At 46.7% G+C, this 27,202-nt stretch overlaps 1 protein-coding gene across 1 annotated transcript in view; it reads right to left on the bottom strand.

Moving 5' to 3' along the window:
• GRIP2 (glutamate receptor interacting protein 2) overlaps positions 1-27,202 on the bottom strand; it is a 79,822-nt gene that overhangs the window by 11,450 nt on the left and 41,170 nt on the right. The window contains exons 17-23 of the mRNA XM_060021516.1: positions 8,953-9,097; positions 6,667-6,806; positions 5,858-6,037; positions 4,672-4,846; positions 2,969-3,074; positions 979-1,122; positions 17-163 (exon numbers count right to left, since the gene is read on the bottom strand). Of these exons, the coding sequence (XP_059877499.1) occupies positions 17-163; positions 979-1,122; positions 2,969-3,074; positions 4,672-4,846; positions 5,858-6,037; positions 6,667-6,806; positions 8,953-9,097 (1,037 nt within the window). The remainder of the gene's footprint in view (positions 1-16; positions 164-978; positions 1,123-2,968; positions 3,075-4,671; positions 4,847-5,857; positions 6,038-6,666; positions 6,807-8,952; positions 9,098-27,202) is intronic.

Here is a 27,202-nt window from a genome sequence, read left to right as displayed (position 1 = left end):
CACCACCCAGCATTACCTGGAGGACCCTGTCAAAGGGCCGGAGACCCCCACGTTGAGCTGGCCCATCAGGGCGCACAGTGTGGACATAGACGCCCTTCTCCAGGAGGCCATCTGAGACACTAAAACCGAAGTCACTCCGTACAGGGTCCTTGTGCAGTGTCACCTGGGAACAGGAGGAGGAGACCTCTGGAGCCCCGATCTTTCCCCCTAGCCTCCCACAGCTGCCTAAGCCCCTTGGTCTGGCATCTGATGCCTCCAGGACCCAGCCCTAGCCCACCTGGCTGCTCTTCCACGTGTGTTACTGCCTCGGCATCGTGCCCAAGCCTTGGCTTCTGGAGCACCCCCTCCCCTCCACCTCCACTGACCCTCCATCTACAGCACTCAGTCACAGTGGAAGCTGTAGGAAAAGGAGTTCCTTTCAGTTCTTTTTCAATCTTCCTGCTTCCATTCCAGGAGAAAGTCTCAGTGGGGTGGACGTGTGTTTTCACCACCCTTTGACACGTCCCATCTCCCCGTCCACCAAAGAGCTGGCTTCAGGCTCAGAGGCTTCTGAAGGTTATTATGGGCTGAGAGGGCTTTTTTCTCTTCTGTGTTTTGTTTTCCTAGACAGTAGCCTATAGATGGCAAAAACACTGGCCTCTCATTTAAGGTACTGATCTGCACGCACACACACACATATAGAAGCCTTTATATTATACACGCACACGATAACTTAAGTGGGGAAAAAGTGAGTCTACTTAAAGTATCACAAGTGAGTGTGTGAGTGTGTGAGTGTGAGTGTGTGTGTGTGTGTGTGTGTGTGTGTGTGTGTATCGCCCAAATGGCAGGAGTTTTGGAAAACTCTACCTTCTATAAAATCTGTGTTTTATTGGTGGAGGAGAATGAAGCCCAGAGAGGGGCGGGGCCCATCTGGAGCTATGCGAATACCCACGGCATCAGGACATGCATCCAGGCCTCCTGTGCTCCCCCAGCACCCACCTTGTGCATCTCCAAGGGTGTCGGCAGCAGCACCTCCTGCATTTCTTCTGGGGAAGCTCGTATCTCCTGGTTCCTCCTCCAGGGCCGGTGGCCAGGCCTGCCCTCGAGGGCCACGTTCTGCACGGTGCCTGTCATGATGGATGCCTGTAGGGACACAGCTCTTCACTCAGATGCTTCCTGCTCTGTGTGCAGTCAACATCTATGGACACCTACTGTGTGCCAGCCTTCAAGGTCACAATGGTGAACAGGATAGATGAGGTCCCTGCCCTCCTAGGGCTCTCAGCCCAGTGATGAGCAATCAGAATAATAATCATTGGCATTGAATTATTAGCACTTATACTGCGTTGGACTCAGTTCCAAGCACTTGACACACAGAACTCATTTTATGCTCTACAATATTATGAGCCAGGCAAATAACATCCCCCCCCCGCCCATTTTACAGAAGAGGAAACTGAGGCTTAGAAAGATTAACATTTGAACTCAGAGTCTGGCTCCAGGGTCGAGGGTCTTGACCACTCTGCTAACTTGCTAGTCACAAAAATAAAGAAGATGAAATTACACATGGCAGTAAATGTCACAGAGGCCAAGGTACACAGAATGTGAGAGGCTGGAAACTGGTGAAACTGGTGAAACTAGTGAAACTGGTCAGTATGAGGGATCGGGAAAGCTTCTAGAGCCGAGATCTGAACGATGAGCAAGAAATTGGGAGGAAGGAGAGTCCCCGGCAGGAAGAGGAAACAGCATGTGCAAAACCCCAGCAATGGACAGATGTGGACGGAGGCCCTGCATTTGAGAGAGTGCACAGGATGGGGCTGGGAGGGCAGAAACTTAACCCTGCAGCACGTCCTCAGTGGCAGTGCTGGGGCCCCAGGGCAGTGGCTGGTGCCACGGAATGGGGGGAAGACGCAGTTAGGGGCAAGCGGGACTGTCAGTGGCCAGCTAGAACAGGGGCAGATGACATGGGGTGGAGAGTGGTGACACAGGACGCCTGGGAAGAGAGACAGATGGAGAGACAGGCGGGGGGGGGGGGGGGGGGGCGGGAGGGAGATCCATGGTGCAGCCCCAGAGGACAGTGTTAAGAATTGCATAGACCATAAAAGTACAACTTAATCCCTGTGGGAGGCAGGTAAGTGCTTACAGGTAAATTCCTATCTTTAAATGCACGATGTTAGGGAGCAAGAAAGACTGAAGACTAAGGAGTTAAGAAACCAGGAAAAGTATCAAGATTTAAAGACAAAGTCGAAGGAAGGGACTATCGAAGCTAGACATACAAAAGAGTAAGATAGGAAACAATGAAATATGAGACATAGTTAACAAAAACAAAACTTGGTTCCTTGATGACCCTAGTAATTGGCAAGGCTGATAGAGAAAAAAAAAGGCTCAATCAATAATTTTAGGAACAAAAATAGGGCAAAAGCACAGATAAACAGAGTGTAGATTACTGCTCTCAGAATATGAAGGAGCTTCAGAATTGACCCAATGAGATCCTCCCTAGGTCTCCCCAGGCAGCCTTTTCCATCGTGGGCAAGGCTGACCTCACAGAAAGCCGCACGCACCTCTCGGCCTCTCAGGTCCCATGCTGTTACTGATGTTGACATCCACAAGCTTCCACTGGGCATGCTAACGACATGCACACACAGACCCCAAAACTGCCCTTATGCATCCAAATGTGCACACTGACACACGTGTTCTGACAATACTCAGCATTGTGCATGCATGAGCGTGCTCACCTGCATGCACACACACATGCTCCCAGTGCGCACACACACGTTTTATGCCAAACGTGCTCACATGTGCACACACCCCAATTAATGTGCCACACCACGGTGCTCAGTCACACTTGCACACGGGTCCATCCACAGTCTGTATGCACGTGAAGGCACCTTTACACAGAGGGTGCCAGGAGAGTACCCTTGTACGTGTTACACAAGAGCACAATGCCATCAACGTGCCACCTCCCACGGGGGCCTGGGGGGGGGGCAGGGCGTACCTCCAGCTCCCTCAGCAGCTCCGACTGACCGCATGACTCCAGGTCTTCAAGGGCTTCCCCGAACATGCGCCAGAAGCCCTCCTCGCAGGTGGGGCCAGGGGCGGGGCTGTAACGTAGGAACCAGAGAGCGTCAGCTCCTGGCGGGTGGGCTGGGGCCTGAGGAGTCTTCCGGGCCCTGGGGCCCTGCGTTGGGCTCAAGGGGCCATTGGGTGGGCGGGCAGGAAGGCAGGCGTCCTCGGTGGCAGTGCCGGGGGCCCGGGGTGGTGGTTGGTGACACGGAATGGGGGGAAGACGCAGTTAGGGGCAACCAGGACTGTCGATGGCCAGCTAGAACAGGGGCAGATGAGACGGGGTGGAGAGCGGTGACACAGGACGCCTGGGAAGAGAGACAGACGGACGGACAGACAGACAGACAGACAGGAGATCCATGGTGCAGCCCCAGAGGACAACCCCAGGCCCCACCCAGACACAAGGCATTGCAGGACAGTGACAGGGACAGAGCTGGAGCTGGCAAGGACACAGATGGATGGAGACGATGGAGTATTAGGGCTGGGGAAAGGGCTGTGCCACCCTATAACTTCCATCACGGGAGGTATGGCCCGTTACCAGCTCTAAAATCGGGTCTCATCAGAATGGTAACAAGCCACGTTTTCACGTTCACCGTTTACAAAGCCCTTTGCCGTCTACAAAGCCCTGGACGTTATCAAGTGTGCTTTGGTGTGCAAAGCACTCTCTCTCACGAAGGCATGCAGGCTTTCCTCTCAAAGGGAGCGGCCAGGACAGTGACGCAAATTAGGTGCCTCCTTCCCTTCCCGTTTCAGAGATGAGAAGACAGACTGAAGGCCATCTGCTCCATTCAAGTCAGTTCTACAAACGTTTTGAGCCAGGCCCTCTCCTGGGCACAGGGCTATGGAGGGGAATAAGGTGAAGGCCCTGTTCTTAAGGATCTGAGGGTCCCTCATGGAGCGTGTGTGAGCAGCTACTGGATGCCTGGCTGAGCTCGGGATGCCAAGTAGAAGACACGACAGCCAGGTGATTAACAGGTAGACCACCAGTGCCACCAGGAGGCTCACGTGAGCAGCTGTGGGTACCAGCAGAGGGAGGGAGGATCAGAGAAGCCTCCCAGAGGCAGGTCTAAAGGATGAGTAGGCATTGGCCAGGAGAGGGGAGGGGACAGCATTCTAGGCAGAAGGAACTGCCCGACCAGAGCAGAGCCGTGGGAAGCTGGTGGCTGGGGCCGCACGAGGACCAGCATTTCTCCACCGGGTGTGCTCCCCGCAGGAGCATCTGAATTCACCACAGAAACCACCACGTCCCCAGCCCAGGGCTGGCGCTCATAACCATGACTCGAGGGCCACTGCAGGAGGCCATGACCATCTGGGCCGAGTCGGGAGGGTGTGGGTCCGAGCCCTCAGTGTCTCTGGGAACAGCTGAACACCAGGTGTGGGGAGGGCCGGCCAGGCTGCCTCTCCAGCCTCACACCTTTGCCCCTGCTGTGCCCTCCGGCCAGCGTGCCCTTCCCCCGCCTCAGCCTTCTGAGATGGCTCTGCTCCACACTTCCTCTCCTCTCCCAGGAGGTGCCCTCCTAAGGCCAGACAAGACTTGCTCATCGCCCCCATCGCCTTGGCACAGGGACTGGCCCCCCGCGCCCGTCCTGGCCAAGAGGGCGAGCCGGTGTCCCCCGTGGAGTCCCCACCACAGACCTAGCTGGTGGCCCCCAGTCGTCTTCCTCTTCCTCCTCGGGGAAGCTCTCGTTGGCAGGGGCTGGGGTGTAGCTCGTCCTCCGGGGCTCGGTGGGTGGGGGACTGCTTCTCAGCCGGCTGCACCGCCACTCATGGGGGGTCACGCCCCGGGCTGCCGCCTGTGGAGTGTAGGAACCTGGCAGGTGGACAGAGCGGGCGCCTATATCCTCTCTGTGCCCTTAGCTTGCCCTCCTTCCTGCCCCATCTCTAGCTGTGCTGGGTGGCCCAGGAGAGGTCTTTGCCCTCTCTGGGCCTGCCTGACTACCCAGAGTCCCCTGAGGACCCCTGCCACCCGGACTCCTACCCCAGAACCCCCTTGATCTCCTGATCAACAGCAGACTTAATGCTGGGGCTCCAGGATCCTGTATCAGCTCCACGGGGCTCGGCCTGGCCGATCCCTGCCTGAGAGGGAGGTTCACTGTGTTAACCATCCCCTTCTCCCTGCCAGCTCTGAAGGTCTTGCCCCAGGGGGTGATGCTGAGAGATGCTCACCCACTTCTGGAGATGGAGAAGCTGAGACTGAGATCGGGCAGATATCCAGTGAGTGAGGACCAGGGCCGAGGGCCACCTGAGGCTACCTAGAGGCCTCACTCCACTACTCCCTGAGCTGGGCCTTGGGGAGTCCCTGTGGTTCTGGGTCCCAGAGGCCAGAAGGCCAGCCACCAGATTCAGATGCCCCCCAAGGGCACCCATGGGTCTCAACACGCATGGGCAGGGGAGCTCCCCCAGGGGGAGCCCTGGGGGTGTCCACCCAAGAGGGTCTCATAGGATGGGGTGCAAGGGGCTTTCTGCCTTCCCGCCTTCAACGGGATGCAATCAACACTGAGCACTTGCTGTGTGCTGGCCATCGGGCTGGGAACGAAGGAGGCAGAAGTAAGACCACTTGGTCCCAGGCCTCGTGGGGGGATCTGAATGGGCAGCTGCAGTGCTGTGGCTGCCGATCAAAGCCCAGGAAGGCCTGCAGTCCACACTCTCAGGAGTGAGCGGCCCTCAGAATGGCTAATGGGGCCCAATCAGGTCTGCCTTCAGGAAGTGTCCCTAAAGGATGAGGCCAGCAGAAGGGGAGCAAGAAGGGTTAGGCGGAGGGAACAGCCCCTACAAGGGCCCACGGAGAACACGGTGCTTGTCCAGGGGCCCGAGGTGTTACCTGGGCCCCCAAAGCCACCCTCAGTGGCCAAGCTGCCCCAGGACTCCACTGCGCTGTCCACACTGGGCACAGTGGACGAGGATCGGGCTGCCAGCAGGCCGCCTTTCAGCGCCTCTGGCGGGTCCTCATCCGCATCGCTGGCTTCGCTGAGGCTGCCCGATTTGCGGGGTAGGAGGGGGCCTGGGAGGAAAAGCGGGTGTAACTGCCACTGGCTTCTGACCTTGGAGACAAAGGTGCTCAACCAGCCTCAGTTTCCCCACTTCGCCCTGGTTTGGGAACTCACAGGCCCTGGGCTCCCTGAGCCTCCTGCTGGGCAAGCTGACAGGTGAGATGGAAGGCACGCCAATAGGCAAACCCGTTTCAGAGATGTGAAAACTGAGGCTCAGAAAGGCTGCACAGCATGCCCAAGGTCACACGGTGAGCAACAGTGGAGCCCAGATTAGAAGGAAGGCTTTAAAGCTCAGGCTCCATCCACTCCCTACCAAAGCATGGGAGACAGATTCAGGGGAACCTGAGGAATGTATGAGTGATGGCCACAGGCAAAACAAGCAGGCACCTCAAGAGGCAGGAGGTGATGAAGAGCATGGTTCAGGCCCAGAGGGCCCCACACTGGCTGGATGACCCCAGGCCCATTGCTCCCATCACTCTGAGCCTTGTCTCCTCTGTCTCCACTGCCCCAGGTACCCTCCCACCTCCACGGGGTGAGCAACAATTCAGTGAGGTTGGGCCTCACAAAGCTTGGCACAGAGGCTGAGGGATCTCTCTTCCTAAATGGGCTGGACGGCGCCCAGGTGTGGGGTGAGGCTCACGGTCTAGCTGCTTCTTGATCTTCAGGGTGACGGTCTCACCGGCCACCTGCAAGAGGTGGATGGCCTCACTCAGTGGCCGGCCCTTGAGGCTAACACTGTTGATGGCCAGGATACGGTCCCCAACGTGGATAGCGCCAGTCCTGGAGAGGGGGCACCGGGTAGAGGATGGGAGTTAGACAGGGCCTTGAAGTGGGGGTCTGCCCTGGGGGAACTCAGGAACCCCAAAGCACAAGCCTGGCTGACCCCAGTTAAACCCACCCTGGGTGGGGGGGAAAGCAAGTGTGATTGTATTAACAGAAGTATGAAGTCTAGCATCTGGGAGGGGATTTTCCTGCTCAAGTGTAAAAGTTAGGTTCTGGAACCAGTGTCCAGCATGAGTTTTGAGGATGGTTTGAATGCCACATACTAGCTGACAACTACTATGTGGTCTTAGGCCAGTTCTTTAACTTCCCTGAGTCTCAGTTCTTTCATCTGTAAAGTAAGGGTGATAATACGTATTTTATCAAATTATAATTGAAGGATGGATGGGTGGAATGAATTCACGTTTCCCTCCAGCTGAAATCCATGTGTAGCCTTTCCCTCTCCTTGGGTCTGTTTCCCCACCTAGAGAATAAGCCTAAGCCCCAGGGTCCAGCTGACTTCAGAGAGGGCTATGGGCTGGGGGATGAAAAGGCCAAGCAGTAGCAGTGTACTAGCCCAATGGTTTTCTACCTGGATACTATTAGAATTACCTAAGGAGCTTTTTAAAAAGTGCAGATGCCTGGCCCCTCCCCCTGACCAATGAAATCGTAACTCTGGGAGCAGGGCCAGGGAAGATAATTCTGAGAAGCAGCCAGGGCTGAGGGTGGGGAGGGGTGGTTGCAGCAGGTGCTGAGAATGCACCTGACCTGGGTGGGGGAGAAGGAAGCAGTGGACTGGAGTGGGGGGTCTTAAACTCTAAATGTAGATTTTGCCCCCAGGTGGGAGCTCACGGAGGGTCAAGCCCCTCCACGCCCAGCATTGCCCAGCAAGCTCCCTGAGGGCCTAGGGGAGTGACTGAGTCAGAATATGGTGGATTTGGGGGGAAGGCCAGAGCTGTGCCATCCAGTACGATGGCCACCAGACACATGTGGCTATTGGGCTTCTGAATTGTGGCTGGCCTGAACGGAGACATGCTGGACGTGTAAAATACACACCAGACTCTGAAGACATAATATGAAAGAAGAATGTAAAATACTTTGTTAATTATTTTTATATTGATTACATGTTGAAATAAGTACATATTTAAGATCTAAAAAATTTCTTTTTACTTTTCTAATGTGGCTGCTAAAAAGTTTATAAATAAATTTGTGGCTCACATTATACTTCAGTTAGACAGCGCTGACCTGGATCGGCCAGGCAAAGGCAGACAGGTTGTCTACTGTGCCCTGAAGGGCTGGCGCACAGTAGGTACTCAGAAAATGCCAGAGTGGATGAAGACATTTGAGGTCAGAACCGGTCCCACTGGCCTCTGCAGTCTGCTGGACACCCAGCAGGGGGCGATCCAGGAGCACAGACGCCAACAGGTTGACGCCTCAGCCCCAGAATCCCTCCCATCCTCCTGCACCACCCCACCATGGTTTCGCCCCTTGTGCTGTGTCCTCCTCCAAGGGGCCATTCTGCCTGCCAGGCTGGGCGAGGCTTCCCTTTTACAGAAAGCTCTTCTCAGTGCCTGGAGCTCACTGCAAAGCTGTCCAGAGAAAGGCTGTCTCACCCACACTGGGGTTGCCTCCCTGTGACCCTCGTGGGGACCAGTTCCACTTCTGGGCCCAGATCCACCTGCTTCCCCCTCCAAACTGGACAGCCTGGACACCCCTCTTCTCACATCTCTCCCTTCTGCCACAATTTCAGGGAAACTTTGTAGGGGAGAGGATAGCAGGGACCCCTGCCCCAATGCCTCAAGAGAGGTGCCAGGCTGCGCTGGGACCCAGGTACCAGGGACATGGCCCCTGTACTATGAAGGCACATAGCAGGTGCTCCAGAAAGACTCACATGCTGACTTTCCAGAAATGGGGTGATCTCCAGGTTTGGGGGAGCAGAGGGATGAGCATACATTTATCCAGCAGTTACCTGAAGTCAGGAGGTCTGCCAGGGGCTGGCCCGCATCTGAGGAACTGAGGCGCAGAGAGGGATGGGACAGGCCCCAGGTCACCCAGGCCATCGATGTTGGAACAAAGGTAAGATCCAGTTTGGCTGATCCCAAAGCCCAGCTCCTGCCCCATGGGGTCCCTAGGCTCACCTGTGTGTCCCCACAGAGCCCCGGCTCACCTCTCAGCCAAGCCACGCTTGGTGAGTCCTGAGATGACAATGGGATCGAAAGGCTCCTCTGTGCCTGAGATGGTGATGCCCAGGGGGCCCCCGTAGCGTTTCAACTCCACCGTGTAGCTGATGGCACCTGTGGTCTCCTGTTCATCTGCAGGGGGGGTAAGCATCAGGGCTGGGGGACACCCATCAGGGGTAGGCCGTAGGAATGGGCACTCCCAGAGCCCCGCCAAGCTTTAATGCACTTACACTCATCATACTCATCCATTAATTCACCCACTCCCTCAGACATTAATTCACTGATTTACGCAGCCACTAATACACCGATTCCCTAGGCCACTAATACACCCATTCCCTCAGCCGTTAGTTCAACCATTCTCTCAGATTTAATTCAGCCATTCCCTCAGCCATTAATTCACCTATATCCCTCTGCCAGTAACACACCCATTGCCTGAGCTATTAGTTCACCCATTCCATTATGCCAATAATACACCCATTCCGTCACCCATTAATTCATTCATTTCCTAAGCCACTAACAAATCCATTCCCTCAGCCAATAAATAGTTCACTCTTTCCTTCATGCCATTAATACACCCATTCCCTTAGCCTTAATACACACATTTTCTCAGCCATTACTTCACCTATTTCTTCACCATTAAGCCTCCATTTCCTCTTACATTAAATCACTGATTCCCTCATCCAACAATATGTGTTGGATACCCACATTCCCTCAGCCATTAATATACCCATTCCGTCATGCCATGAATACACCCATTCCCTTAGCCATTAGTTCACCCATTCCCTCAGCCAATAATTCACCCATTTTATTAGCCATTAATACACCCATTCCCTCATCCAGTAATTGACCCATTCCCGCATGCCATTAATACATGCACTCCCTCAGCCATTAAATCACCTAATCCCTCAGCTATTAACACACTCATTCCCTCATGCCATTGATTCACTCATTCACTCACCTATTAATACACACATTTCCACATCCATTACTTCACACACTCTCTCCCATTAATTCACCTATTTCCTCAGCCATTAATACACCCAATTCCTCATACTGTTAATTCACCCATTTCCCTCAGCTCTAATACACATACTGCATAGCCATTAATTCACCCCTTCCCTCAGCCATTAATTCATCCATTCCTACAGGCATCAATACACCCATTCCATCAGGCCATTAATACAACCATTCCCTCGGCAACTAATACACCTGTTCCCTAAGCCATTAATTCACCCATTCCCTCAATCATTAGTTCACCCATTCACTCATGGTAGTAACGCATCCAATCCCAAAGGCACTATCATACCCATTACCACAGCCATTAATTCACCCATTCCTTCATGGATTTAATACACCAATTCCCTCAGCCATTAATTCATCCATTCCCTCAGTTATTGATTCTCCATTCTCTCAGCCGTCAATTCACCCATTCCATCACCCATTAATTCCCCCATTCCCCCAGCCATTAATTTACTCATTTCGTCAGCCATTAATTCACCCATCAACCAGGCATAATACACTAATTCCCTCATGGCATTAATACACCCATTCCCTCAGCGGATTAGTTCACACATTCATTCATGCCATTAATAGTCCCATTCCCTCAGTCATAGTTCATCCATTCCCTCAGCCATTCATTCAGTCATTCACTCTGCAATTAATTCACCTCTTCCCTCAGCCACTAATTCCCTCAGCCATTAATACAACTCCCTCACGACATTAACACCCATTCCCTCACCAATTAGTTGACCCATTCATTCATTCATGCCATTAACAGACCATTCCCTCTGCCATTAACATACCCATTCCCTCAGCCGTAATTAATCCACTCCATTATTTCACCAGTTACTTCAGCCATTAATTCACCCATTTAATCAGGCATTAATTCACCTACTCCTGCAGCCATTAACACACCCATTCCCTTTTCCTATAATATATCCATTCCCTCATGCCATTAATTCACACCTCTCCTAGCCATAAATTCACCTCTTCCCTCAGCCATTAATTCACCCATTCCCCAGCCATTAATTCACCCATTCCCCAGCCATTAATTCACCCATTCCCTCAGTCATTAATACACACATTGCCTCATGCCATCATTTCACCCATTCCCTCGGCCTTTATTCAGCCATTCCCCCAGCCAACAATTCACCTATTTCCTCAGCCATTAATTCACCATTCCCTCAGCCTTTAGTTCACCCTTTCCTTCATGCCATTAATACACCCATTCACTCAGCATTTTTAATTCATCGATTCCCTCAGCTATTAATTCACCCTTTCCCCCAGCCATTAATTCACTCATTCCCTCAGCCAGTATTTCAAACATTCTGTCAGCCATTATTTCAGGCTTTCCCTCAGCCATTAAGTCACATTCCCTCAGCCACTAAAACACCCATTCTCTCAATGATTTTTTTCCAAAGCACTTTACTTTTATTAAACTCACATAACTCTCATAACAACTTTAGATACAGGTGTTATTTTAACCTTCATTTTGCAGATGAAGAAACTGAAACACTGAGGTAAGTTGTTCACAGTGACAACTTAGTAAATGGTGCAGTTACAAGCAATCTGGCTCTAGATTCTGTGCTCTGAAATAGAAGACTCTTGCCTTTCTAGAATATATGTAATCTGGGAGCTCTTACATTAGGTGAAAATGTCAAGTTATGTCATTATTGGGGTAAGATTGAGTTTTTTTGTTTTTAAAGTTTCTAAGGATCAGATTTATCAAAGCTGCATTGAATATCTACTGATATCCATTGTTCCTGCTCTTACAGAGACAAAAAAAGCAACTGTCCCCTGGGATACAGAGCCAGGAACAGCAGTGAGAAGACACCTAACCAAACAAACACAAATCAGCAGAGTAACACAAGAAAACTGCTGGGTCCAGCCCTGCCTAACAGTCTCATTAGTGCCCCTACCTAAATATGTCTTATTTTCACTAATAACTTAGAAAATATCTGGTCAGACAGAATGGCTTGCCTTTCAGAGCAGTAAATAGGTATATCTACCAATTACATATACTGGGAGAAACAAGAACATTTCCAAACACATCACTTTTGAAAATCTCAACAGTAATATTCCCTTGTCAAATAGAAATAATCTAATATTCACTTCTATTTTTTTTCATGGAAAGGCACTTTTAAAAAATTTATTTAATTTATTTTTGGCTGCATTGGGTCTTCACTGCTGCGTGTGGGCTTTTTCTAGTTGTGGTGAGCGGGGGCTACTCTTTGTTGCAGTGCACGGGCTTCTCACTGCAGCGGCTTCTCTTGTTGCAGAGCACAGACTCTAGGCGCGTGGGCTACAGTAGTTGTGGCATGCAGACTCAGTAGTTGTGGCTCGTGGGCTCTAGAGCTCAGGCTCAGTAGTTGTGGCACACAGGCTTAGTTGCTCTGCAGCATGTGGGATCTTCCCGGACCAGGGCTCGAACCCGTGTCCCCTGAATTGGCAGGCGGATTCTTAGCCACTGTGCCACCAGGGAAGCCGGGAAAGGCACTTTATTTTAAATATAGCAGTGTGTACATGTCAATCCCAAACTCCCAATCTATCCCTTCCTGCCCACCATCCCCCTTGGTAACCATAATTTCGTTCTCTTAAGTCTGTCAGTCCATTTCTGTTTTGTAAATAAGTTTATTTGTATCTTTTTTTGTATTCTGCATATAAGCAATATCATATGATATTTGTTTTTCTCTGCCTGACTTACTTCACTTAGTATAATACTCTCCAGGTCCATCCATGTTGCTGCAAGTGGCTTTATGTCATTCTTTTTAATAGCTGAGAAATATTCCATTGTATATATGTACATCTTCTTTAACCATTCTTCTGCTGATGGACATTTAGGTTGCTTCCATGTCTTGGCTATTGTAAACAGTGCTACAATGAACACTGGGGTGTATGTATCCTTTCGAACCATGTTTTTCACTGGATGTATGCCAAAGAGTGGAATTGCTGGATCATATGGTAGCTCTATTTTTAGGGTTTTTTTTTTTTTTTTTTTTTTTTTTTGCGGTACGCGGGCCTCTCACTGTTGTGGCCTCTCCCGTTGCGGAGCACAGGCTCCGGACGCGCAGGCTCAGCGGCCATGGCTCACAGGCCTAGCCGCTCCGCGGCATGTGGGATCTTCCCTGACCGGGGCGCGAACCCATATCCCCTACATTGTCAGGCGTACTCTCAACCACTGCGCCACCGGGGAAGCCCTATTTTTAGTTTTTTTAAGGAACCTCCATACTGTTCTCCATAGTGGCTGCACCAATTTACATTCCCACCAACAGTGTAGCAGTGTTCCCTTTTCTCCACACCCTCTCCACCATTTACTGTTTGCAGATATTTTGGTGATGGCCATTCTGACTGGTCTGAGGTGATACCTCACTGTAGTTTTGATTTGCATTTCTCTAATAATTAGCGACCTCGAGCATCTTTTCATGTGCCTGTTGGCCATCTGTATGTCTTCTTTGGAGAAATGTCTCTTTAGGTCTTCCGCCCATTTTTTGATTGGGTTGCTTGTTTTTTTGATATTGAGCTACATGAGCTGTTTGTAAATTTTAGAGATTAATCCTTTGTCAGTCGCATCGTTAGCAAATATTTTCTCCCATTCTCTGGGTTGTCTTTTTGTTCTGTTTATGGTTTCCTTTGCTGTGCAAAAGCTTTTCAGTTTAAGTAGTCCCATTTGTTTTTGTTTTTACTTCCATTACTCTGGGAGATGGATCGAAAAAGATATTGCTGCAATTTATGTCAGAGTGTTCCACCTATGTTTTCCTCGAAGAGTTTTATGGTATCTGGTCTTACATTTAGGTCTTTAATCCATTTTGAGTTATTCTTGTGTGTGGTGTTAAAGAATGTTCTAATTCCATTTTTGCACATGTAGCAGTCCAGTGTTTCCAGCACCATTTATTGAAGAGATTGTCTTTCCTCCATTTTATAGTCTTGCCTCTTTTGTTGTAGATAATTGACCATAGGTGCGTGGGTTTATTTCTGAGCTTTTTAACCTGTTCCCTAAACGATTAATTCACCTATTCCCTCAGCCATTAATACACCAAGTTCCTCATCCCAATACATCCATTGCCTCAGCCATTAGTTCACCCATTCTCTCGTGCCATTAATGAACCATTCCCTAATGGGTCACCAATTCCCCCATGCTATTAATGATTCCCTAAGCCATCAATTCATCTATTCCCTCAGCCATTAATACACCCATTAATTCACCCCTTCCCTCAGCCATTAATTCACTCATTCCCACAGCCACCAATATACCCATTTCCCCAGCCATTAATGATTCCATTTACTCCACCACTAAAACACCATTACCTCAGCCATTAATTCAGCCATTCCGCCAGCCATTAATTCAGCCATTCCCTCAGCCATTAACTCACCTATTCCCTCAGCCATTAACTCACCTATTCCCTCATGAAATTGTTATATCCAACTGTCAGCCATTAGTTCACCCATTCATTCATGCCATTAATAGACCCATTCCCTCTGCCATTAATGCACCCATTCCCTTAGGCATTAATTCACCCATTCCCTCAGCCATATTTAAAACATTGGCTCAGGCATTAATATAGCCATTCCCTCTTCCTTTAATATATCCATTAGCTCATGCCATTAATACATCCATTTCCTCATGCCATTAATTCACCCATTATTACACACATTCCCTCAGCCATTAATTCACCCATGTCACCAACATTGAGTCACTATATCCCTAAGCCATTAATTCACCCATTCCCTTAGTCATTAATTCACCTATTCCGTCAGCCATTGGTTAACCTTTCCTTTGTTATTAAAACACCCGTTCCCTCAGCCATTAATTCAGCCATTCCAACAGCCATTGATTCACCTTTTCCCTAAGCTACTGATTGAGCCATTCCCTCAGTCATTATTTCAAACATTCCCTCAGGCATTAATTCAGCCATTCCCTCAAGTATTAACACACCTATTCCCTCAGTCATTAGTTCACCCATTCATTCAGGAAATTAAACCCATTCCCTCAGCCATAGTTCACCCATTCCCTTTGCCATTAGTTCACCCATTCCCTTAGCCATGAAAAACCCATCCCCTCAGCCATGAAAAACCCATTCCCTCAGCCATAGTTCATCCATTCCCTTTGCCATTAGTTCACCCATTCCCTTAGCCAGGAAAAACCCATCCCCTCAGCCATTAATACACCCATTCCTTCATCCATTAGTTCACCCTTTCCTTCATGGCATTAATACACCCACATCGTCAACCTTTAATTCATCCAGTCAGGCATTAATTCACCCATTCCTTCAGCCATTATGCCATTAATTCACCCATTCCGTCAGCCATTAATTCACCCATTCCCTCATGACATTGCTACACCTATTGCTCGGCCATCGTTCATTTATTCCCTCAAAAACTAATACATGCATTTCCTCAGCCATTAATTCACCCATTGCCTCAGCCGTTAAACCGCACATTCCCTCAGCCCTTAATACACCCATTCTTCAGCCATTAATTCATCCTTTCCTTCAGCTAATACACCCATTCCCTCAGTGACTAATGTACCCATTTCTTCATGCCACTAATTTACCCATTCCCTCAGCCCTAATACACACATTCCCTCAGCCTTTAAATCATCCATTCCCTGTCCATTAATTCACCACACCTCTAAGCCATTAATTCATCCATTCCTTCACCCATTAATATATCCATTGCCTCATGCCATTGAAATACCCATTGCCTCAGCCATTAATTCATCTATTCCCTCACCCATTAATACACCCATTCCGCCATCCATTAATTCACCCATCCCAAAGCCATTAATTCAGGCAATCCCTCAGCCATGAATTCACCCACTCCTCTGTCATTAACTCACGCATTCCCACGGCCATTAAAACACCCATTCCCTCATGCCATTATAGTTCACCCGTTCATTCAGCGATTTTTTCACACATTCCCTCAGCTATTACTTCAACCATTCCCTCAGCCATTAATTCAGCCATTCCCTCGTCCATTAATACACCCATTCCTTACGCATTTAAATCACCAATTCCCTCAGCCACTGATTGTCCCATTCTTTTAGCCATTACTCAACCATTCCCTCAGCCATTAATTCTGCCATTCCCTGAGGCTTTTTTTTTTTTTTTTTTTTTTTTTTTGCGGTTCGCGGGCCTCTCACTGTTGTGGCCTCTCCCGCTGCACAGGCTCCGGACGCGCAGGCTCAGCGGCCATGGCTCACGGGCCCAGCCGCTCCGCGGCATGTGGGATCTTCCTGGACCGGGGCACGAACCCGTGTCCCCTGCATTGGCAGGCGGACTCTCAACCACTGCGCCACCAGGGAAGCCCTCCCTGAGCCTTTGAAACACCAGTTGCTGCAACCATTAATACATACATTCCCCCTTGCATTAATTTACCCATTCCCTCAGCCATAATTCACTTATACCCTCAAACATTGATACACCTATACCTTCAGCCATTTTTACACTAATTTCCTCTATGCCTAATACACCCACCTCCTCAGCGATTTGTTCACCCACTCCCTCAACCACTAATTCACCACTCCTCTCAGCCATTAATTCACCCATTCCCTCATCATCAGTTTACACATTCTCTCAGCCATTACAAACCCATTCTCTCTCTCATTAGTACACCTATTCCCTCCTCCATTAATTAACCCATTCTTTCCACCATTAGTTCACTCATTCTCTAATCTACTAATTCACCTAGTCCTTCAGGTATTAATTCATCCATTCCCTCAGCCATTAGTCACCCACTCCCTCAACCACCATAGAACCATTTACTAGGCCTCTAATGCACCCATCTCTCAGCCATTAATTCAACCATATTCTCAGCCATTAACTCAGTCATTCCTTCAGCCTGCCATACACCAATTCCCTCAGCCATTAATACACACATTTCTCCATCTGGTTTAATTCGCGCACTCCCGTATCTATTAATTCACCCATTCCCTCAGCTGTTAATTCAGGCATTCCCTCACACAGGAATTCATCCAGTCCCTCCGCCATTAATTCACCCATTTCTTGAGTCATTAATTCACCTAAACCCACAGCCATTAATATACTAATTTGCCCGTGCCTAATACACCCATCCTATTAGTGATTAGTTCACCCATTCCCTCAGCCATTAATTCAAGCACTTTCTCAGCCACTAAAACCTCCATTCCCATAGCCATTAAATCACCCATTCCCTCAACATTAATTGATCCCTTCCCACAGCCATTAATTCAGCCATTCCCCCAGCCATTAATACACCCATTCCCTCATGACATTGATACACCCATGCCATTGATCAGTGATGATCAATGGTATGGGTGTATCATTGATCAATCAGCCATTGATCACTTAATCCCTCAACCACTGATACATGCATTCCCTCAGTAATTAATTCAACTATTCAGTCGACCACTAATTCACCCATTCCCTCATCCACTAACTCACCCATGCCTTCAGCCATTACTTCAACTATTCCCTCAGCCCCTAATTCAGCTTTCCCTCAGCCTTTGATACACCAATTCCCTCAGCTATTAATACACACATTCCCACATCCATTAATTCACCCATGCCTGGATTCACTAATTCACCCTTTCACTCAGCCATTAATTCAGCCAACCCCTCAGCCATTAATTCACCATTCCCTCACCTATTTCCTCAGCCATTATATACTCATTCCCTCCGCCATTAGTTAATACATTACTTCATCCATTACTTCACATATTCCCTCAGCCAATAATTCACCCATTTCCTAAGCCATTAACTCACCTATACCTTCAGCCATTAATAAACCAATTCCCACAGGTCTAATACATCCATTCCCTCAGCCATTAATTCACCCCTTCCCACAGCCATTAATACACCCATTCCCTCATGCCATTACTTCACCTGTTAATTCAGTGATTATTTCACCCATTTCTTCAGCTATTTATTCAACCATTCCCTCAGCCATTAATACACCCATTCCATCCGAATTTAAATCACCAATTCCTTTAGCTATCATTATACTCATTCCCTCAGCCACTGATTCTCCCTTCCCTTTAACCATTACTCAACCATTCCCTCAGCCTTTGAAACACCAGTTCCCACAACTGTTAATACACATATCCCCCCCAACCATTAATTTACCCATTCCCTCAGATATTAATTCAGACACTCCCAGAAGCCAATAATTCAGCCAGTCCTGAATCCATTAATTCAGCCATTCCCACAGCCACTAATCCACTTATACCCTCAATCATTAATTCACCTATACCCTCAGCTATTTTTACACCGATTTCTCATGCCTAATACACACATCCCCTCATGATTATTTCACACATTCTCTCAGCCATTAATACACCCTTTCCTTCATCCATTAATATACCCATTCCCTCATGCCATTAATACACTCATTCCCTCAGTCATTAATTCATCTATTCCTCAGCCATTACACATTTCCTCATGCCATTAATTCGCCAGTCCTCTCAGCCATTAATTCACCCATTCCCTCAGCCACTAATACACCTATTCCCTCAGCAATTCCCCCATTCCATCAGCCATTGATACACCCATTCCTTCATCAATTAATACACCTATCCCTCATGCCATTAATACACCCATACCCTCAGGCATTAAATCGTCTATTCCCTCAGTCATTAATACACACATTTCCTCATGCCATTAATTTACCTATTCCCTCAGCCCTATACACACATTCCCTCACCCTTTAATTCACTCATTCCCTCTCCATTAATTCATCCATTCCATCACACATTAATATACCCATTGCCTCATGCCATTAATACACCCATCCTCTCAGCCATTAATTCACCCTTTCCCTTAGCCATTAATTCAGCCAGTCCCTCAGCCATTGATTCACTCTTTCCCTGCATCATTAACTCACCTATTACCTCAGCCATTAATACACTCATTCCCTTAGCCATTAATTCACCTATTCCATCAGCCATTAATACACCAATTCCCTCAGGCCTAATAAACCCATTCCTTTAGTGATTAGTTCACCCATTCCCTCATGACATTAATACTCCCATTCCCTCATGTCATTAATAAACCCAATCCTTAAGCCATTGGTTCACCATTCCCTCAATCATTAATTCACAGATTCCCTGAGCCATTAGTTTATCCATTGCCTCAGCCCTTACTACACACATTCCTTCACCATTAATTCATCCATTCCCTCACCTACAAATACACCCATTTCTTCAGGCCATTAATTTACCCATTTCTTCAGCCATAATACCCACATTCCCTTAGCCTTTAATTCATCCATTCAGTCCTTATTTCACTCATTCCCTCAGCCATTAATTCACCCATTCCCTAAGCCACTAATTCACCCATTCCATAAGCCATTAATTTACCCATTTTCGGCTGTTATTCAACTATTTCCTCAGCCACTTATTCAACCATTCCTTCAGACTTTGATACACCAGTACCTTCAGGCATTAATACACACAATGCCCACATCCATTAATTCACTCTTACCCTCAGCCATTAATTGTGGTATTCTCTCAGCCATTTATTCAGCCAACGCTTAAGCCATTAATTCACCCATTCCCTCAGTCATTAACTCACCTATTCCCTCAGTCATTAATACACTCATTCCCTCAGCCATTACTTCACACATTCCCTCAGCCATGAATTCACCCATTCTCTCAGCCATTAATATACCCATTTCCTCATGTCATTAATTCACACAAGCTGTCAATCCTAATACAAACTTTTCGTCAGCTATTAATACATCCATTCTCCCAGCCATTAGTTCTCCCATTCTCTCAGCCATCAATACACCATTTCCTGAAGTCATTAATTCACCCATTACTTCTGCCATTAATTCACCCATTCTTTCTGCCATTAGTTTACTTATTGTCCAAACCACTAATGCACCCAGTTCCTCAGGCATTAATTCATCTATTCCCTCAGCCATTAGTTCACCCATTCTGACAACCATATTCACCCATTTCCTAAGGCATTAGTTCACCCATCCCTTAACCACTAATACACCAATTTTTCAGCCACTATGCAGCCATTCTCTCAGCCATTTATTCACCCATTCCCTCAGCCATCAATTCATCCATTCCCTAAGCGATTAATACATTCATTTCCTCAGCCATTACTTCACACATCCCCTCAGTCATGAAATCACTCATTTCTCAGCCATTAATATACCCATTTCCTCATGCCATTAATTCATGCAATCCATCAGTCCTAATGCCTTTTCGTCAGCTATTAATACATACAATCTCTCAGCCATTAGTTTACCCGGTTCTCTCAGCCACCAATATACCATTTGAGGAAGTCATTAATTCACCCATTACCCCTGCCATTAATTCACACATTCTTTCTGCCATTAGTTCACTCACTGTCTAAGCCACTAATGCACCTGGTTCCTCAGGGATTGATTCACCCATTCTCTCAGCCATTAGTGCACCCATTCTGACAGCCATATTCACCCATTTCCTGACATTAGTTCACCCATTCCCTCAACCACTAATATACCAATTTTTCAGCCACTATTGCAACCGTTCTCTCAGTCACTTATTCACCCATTCCCTCAGTCATTAATTCAGCCAATCCCTCTGCCATTATTACACCCATTCCCTCAGTCATTAATACACCAATACTTTTATGCCTCATATACCTACCCATTCGGTCACTGATTAGTTCACCCATATCCTCAGCTATTAATTCAGCTAATCCCTCAGCCATTAATACACCCATTCCGTCTGCATTTACATCACCAATTCCTTCAGCTGTTAATTCACTCATTCCATCAGCCACTGATTCTCCCTTCCCTTTAACCATTACTCAACCACTCCCTCAGCCTTTGAAACACCAGTTCCCACGACCACTAATACACACATCCTCCATCCCTTAATTTACCCATTCCCTCAGACATTAATTCAGACATTCCCTCAGCCAATAATTTATCCAATCCCGAATTCATTAATTCAGCCATTCTCTCAGCCATTAATTCACTTAGAACCTCAGCCATTTTTACACCAATTTCCTTATGCCTAATACACCCATCCCCTCAGGAATTGATTCACACATTCTCTCAACCATTGATACACCCATTTCTTCATCCATTAATATACCCATCCCCTCATACCATTAATACAGCAATTCCCTCTGTCATTAATGCATCTATTGCCTCGGCCATTAATACACACATTTCCTCATGCCCTAATTCACCACTCCTCTCAGCCATTAATTCACCCATTCCTTAGTCATTAATACACCTATTCCCTCAGTGATTTGTTCACCCATTCCCTCATTAATAGTCATTAGCTCGGCCATTAATTCACCCATTTCCTCAGCCATTAATACACCCATTTCTGCATGCTATTAATTTACCCATTCCCTCAGCCCTATACACACATTCCCTCTGCCTTTAATTCACCCTTTCCCGTAGACATTAATTCAGCCCACCCCTCAGCCATTAATTCACCCATTACCTGAGTCATTAAATCACCTATTCCTTTAGCCATTAATACATATATCCCATCCATTATTTTACTCATTCTCTCAGACATTAATTTACTCGTTCCTTCAGACATTAATTCAGACATTCCCTCAGCCAATAATTCAGCCATACTCATCACCATAAAGTAAGCCATTTTCTCTTCCATTATTTCACCCATTCTTTCAGCCACTAATACACTTATTCTGCAGCTATTCATTTATCCATTCCTTCAGCCATTAATTCACTAATTCTGTTAGGAGTAGTTCACCCACTCCCTCAGCCAAAATTCACCCATTCCCTCAGCCTTTAGTTCATCCATTTCCTCAGCCATTAATTCTCCCATACCCTCAGGCAATAATTCACCCATTAACTCAACTATTAATTCACTTTATCCCTCAGCCATTAATACACCTATTGCCTTACCTATAATACACCCATTCCTTCAGTCATTATTCATCAATTCCCTCAGCCGTTAATACACCCATTTCCTCATGGAATTAATTAACAAATACCCTCAGCCCTAATACCAACTTTCTATCAGGCTATTTTTAAAAACTAATTAATTAATTAGTTTTATTTTTGGCTGCTTTGTGTCTTTGTTGCTGCACACAGGCTTTCTGTAGTTGCGGCGAGTGGGGGCCACTCTTCGCTGTGGTGAGTGGGCTTCTCATCGCCGTGGTTCCTCTTGTTGGGGAGCTCGGGCTCCAGGCGCACGGGCCTCAGTAGGTGTGGCGCTTAGGCCTCAGTAGTTGTGGCGTTTGGGCTCTAGAGTGCAGGCTCAGCAGCTGTGGTGCACGGGCATCGTAGCTCCGCGGCATGTGGGATCTTCCCGGACCAGGGCTCGAACCCACGTGTCCCACACTGGCAGGCGGATTCTTAACCACTGCGCCACCAGCGAAGTCCTAATTCACCCATTCTTTCTGCCGTTAGTTCAGTCATTCTCTAAGCCACTAATGCACCCAGTCCTTCTGGCATTAATTCACCTATTACCTCAGCCATTAGTTCACCCAGTCCATCAGCCACATTCACCCACTTCCTAAAAAATTAGTTCACCCATCCCCTCAAATTGTAATACACCCATTTTCTAGGCGACTAGTGCACCCATTCTCTCAATTGTTAATTCACCCATTCTGTCACCCACTAATTCAGCCAATGTCTGAGACATTCTCTCGGCCATTAATTATACTATTTCTTCAGCCTTTCCCCCATTCTCTCAGCCATTAATACACCCATCCCTTCAGCGATTAGTTCACTCATTAGCTCAGCCATTATTTTACCCCAACCTAATGCCGTGAGTTCACCCATTCCTTCAGTTATTATTTCAACCATTCCTTCAGCCATTCTTTCAGCCATTAATTCAGCCAATCCCTCGGCATTATTTCGGTCATTCACAAAGCATTTGATATACCAATTCCCTCAACCATTAATACCACACTCCCCCATCCATTACTTATCCATTTCCTTAGCCATTAATTCAGGCAATCCCTCAGCCATTAATTCACCCATTCCATCAGCCAATAATACACCAATTCTTTCTTTCCTAATACACCCATTCCCTCAGCAATTACTTCACCCAACCTCAGCCATTACTTCAGCCATTCCCCCCAGCCGTCAATACACCAATTCCCTCAACCATTAAAACACACATTATTTCATCTGTTAATTCACCCATCCCTCAGCCATGAATTCAGGCAATCCCTTAGCTTTTCATTCACCCTTCCCTTCAGCCATGAATTCACCAAGTCTCTTTCCGCCATTAATTCACCTATACCTTCAGCCATTTATACACCAATTCCCACAGGTCTAATACATCCATCCCCTCAGCGATTAGTTCACCCATTCCTTCAGCCATTAACACATCCATTCCCTCATGCCATTACTTCATCTGTTAATTCAGCGATTATTTCACCCTTTGCCTCAGCTATTATTCAATCATTCCCTCAGCCATTAATACACCCATTCCATCCACATTTAAATCACCAATTCCTTCAGCTGTCATTACACTCATTGCCTCAGCCAGATTGCCCCTTTCCTTTAGCCATTACTCAACCATTCCCTCAGCCTTTGAAACACCAGTTACCGCAACCATTAATACACACATCCTCCCATCCATTAATTTACCCATTTCCTCAGTCATTAACTCACCTATTCCCTCAGGCATTATTTCACCCATTCCCTCAGTCATTTATACACCAATACTTTTAAGCCTAATATACCCATTCAGTCACTGATTAGTTCACCCATATCCTCAGCCAGTAATTCAGCTAATCCCTCAGTCATTAATACACCCATTCCATCTGCATTTAAATCACCAATCCCTTCAGTTGTCAAGTCACTCATTCCCTTAGCCACTGATTCTCCCTTCCCTTTAGCCAGTATTCAACCATTCCCTCAGCCTTTGAAACACCTGTTCCTGCAATCATTAATACACACATCCCCAACATCCATTAATTTACCCATTCCCTCAGCCATTATTTCACCCATTCCCTCAGCCATTAATACACCCATTTCCTCATGCCATTAATTCATGCAATCCTTCAGTCCTAATACAACCTTTCTGTCAGCTATCAATACTTCCATTCTCTCAGCCATTAGTTCACCATTCTCTCCATTATTACTTCACAGATTCCCTCAGACATTAGTTTATGGATACCCTCAGTGTTTAAAACATGCATTCCCCCAGCCATTAATTCATCCATATCCTCAGCTATTAATACACCCATTACCCCAGGGACTAATATACCCACTTCCTCAGTCATTATTTCTCCCTTTCCCTCAGCCATAGTTCACCTATTCCCTCAGCCATTAAGTCACCCAACCTCTTCACCATAAATTCACCTACTATCTCAGCTATTCCCTGAGCCATTAAAACACCCTTTCCCTCAGCCATGATTCCCCCATTTCTCAGCCATTAATATACCCATTTCATGCCATTAATTCACACAATCTGTCAGCCCTAATACAAATTTTCTGTCAGCTATTAATACATCCATCCACTCAGCCATTAGTTCACCCGTTCTCTCAGCCACCAATACACCATTTCTGGAAGTCATTAATTCACCCATTCTTTCCGTCATTAGTTTACTCATTGTCCAAGGCATTAATGCAACCAGATCCTTAGGCATTAATTCAGACATTCCCTCAGCCCATAATTCAGCCAATCCTGAAATCATTAATCCAGTCATTCCCTCAGCCATTAATTCACTTATACCCTCAACCATTAATTCATCTATACCCTCAGCCATTTTTACACCAATTTCTCATGCCTAATACACCCCTCCCCTCACCGATGAGTTCACACATTCTATCAGCCATTGATACACCCTTTCCTTCATCCATTAATATACCCATTCCCACATGCCATTAATACACCCATTCCCTCAGTCGTTAATTCATCTATTGTCTCAGCCATTAATATACACATTTCCTCATGCCCTAATTCATCCCTCCTCTCAGCCATTAATTCACCCATTCCCACAGCCATTATATATCCATTCCCTCACGACAATAATACACCCATTCCTTCAACCATTAGTTTACCCCTTCCCTCATCCATTAGTACACCCATTCTCTCAGGCATTAATTCACCCACTCCCTCAGTCATTAATACACACATTGCCTCCTGCCATCCTTTCACCCATTCCCTCAACCATTAATACACCCTTGCACTCAGACGTTAATTCACCCATTCCTTAGCCACTAATACACCTATTCCCTCAGCAATTTGTTCTTCCATTCCCTCATGCCATTAATAGAGTCATTAGCTTGGCCATTAGTTTACCCATTTCCTATGTCATTATTTCACTCATTCCCTCAGCCACTAATTCACCCATTCCCTCTGCCAATAATTCATCCATTCCTTTAGTTGTTACTCAGTTATTCCCTCAGTCATTCCTTCAGCCTTGGATACACCAATTCCATCAGCCATTAACACACAACCCCCACATCCATTTATTCGCCCATTTCTGCATCCATTAATTCACTCTTTCCATCAGCCATTAATTCTGGTATTCTCTCAGACATTAATCAGCCAATCTCTCAGCCATTAATTTGCCCATTCCCTCAGTCATTAACTCACCTATTCCCTCAGCCATTAATACACTCATTCCCTCAGCCATTACTTCACACATTCCCTCAGCCATTAATATACCCATTTCCTCATGTCATTAATTCACACAAGCCATCAGTCCTAATACAAACTTTTTGTCAGCTATTAATACATCCATTCTCTCAGCCATTAGTTCTCCCATTCTCTCAGCCATCAATACACCATTTCCTGAAGTCATTAATTCACCCATTACTTCTGCCATTAATTCACCCATTCTTTCTGCCATTAGTTTACTTATTGTCCAAACCAATAATGCACCCAGTTCCTCAGGCATTAATTCATCTATTCCCTCAGCCATTAGTTCACCCATTCTGAACGGCCACATTCACCCATTTCCTAAGACATTAGTTCACCCATCCCTCAACCACTAATACACCAATTTTTCAGCCACTAATGCAACCATTCTCTCGGCCATTTATTCACCCATTCCCTAAGCCATCAATTCATCCATTCCCTCAGCCATTAATACACCATTCCCTCGTGATAATGATACACCCAACACTCAGCCATTGTTTATTTATTTCCTAAAAAAATAATACATGCCTTCACACAGCCATAAATTCACACGTTGCCTCAGCCATTAATTTATCTATTCCCACAGGCATTAAAACAGCCATTTCCTATTGCCGTTAATTCACCCATTCTCGAGTCCCTCCCATCAGGAAGGTTGCACGAGCTTCTTAGATAGCCTCATCCACCAGAGGGCAGACAGGAGAAGCAAGAAGAACTACAATTCTGCAGCCTGTGGAACGAAAACCACATTCACAGAAAGATAGACATAAGGAAAAGGCAGAGGACTTTGTACCAGATGAAGGAACAAGATAAAACCCGCAGAAAAACAACTAAATGAAGTGGAGATAGGCAACCTTCCAGGAAAAGAATTCAGAATGATGATAGTGAAGATGATCCAGGACCTCAGAAAAGGAATGGAGCAAAGATTCAGAAGATGCAAGAAATGTTTAACAAAGACCTAGAAGAATTAAAGAACAAACACCTAGAAGAATTAAAGAACAAACAAACAGAGATGAACAATACAATAACTGAAATGAAAAATACACTAGAAGGAATCAATAGCAGAATAACTGAGGCAGAAGAACAGATAAGTGACCTGGAAGACAGAATGGTGAAATTCACTGCTGTGGAACAGAATAAAGAAAAAAGAATGAAAAGAAATGAAGACAGCCTAAGAGACTTCCGGGACAACATTAAACGCAACAACGTTCGCATTATAAGTGTCCCAGAAGAAGAGAGAGAGAAAGGACCCGAGAAAACATTTGAAGAGATTATAGTTGAAAACTTCCCTAACATGGGAAAGGAAATAGCCACCCAAGTCCAGGAAATGCAGAGAATCCCAGGCAGGATAAACCCAAGGAGAAACATGCTGAGACACATAGTAATCAAATTGACAAAAATTAAAGACAAAGAAAAATTATTGAAAGAAACAAGGGAAAAATGACAAATAACATACAAGGGAACTCCCATAAGGTTAACAGCTGATTTCTCAGCAGAAACTCTAGAAGCCAGAAGGGAGTGGCATGATATATTTAAAGTGATGAAAGGGAAGAACCTACAACCAAGATTACTCTACCTGGCAAGGATTTCATTCAGATTCGATGGAGAAATCAAAAGTTTTACAGACAAGAAAAGCTAAGAGAATTCAGCACCATCAAACCACCTCTACAACAAATGCTAAA

Source organism: Delphinus delphis, chromosome 10 (genome assembly GCF_949987515.2).
Source record: "Delphinus delphis chromosome 10, mDelDel1.2, whole genome shotgun sequence".
NCBI lineage: Eukaryota > Metazoa > Chordata > Mammalia > Artiodactyla > Delphinidae > Delphinus > Delphinus delphis.
This window is presented reverse-complemented; position numbering and strand designations above follow the sequence as displayed.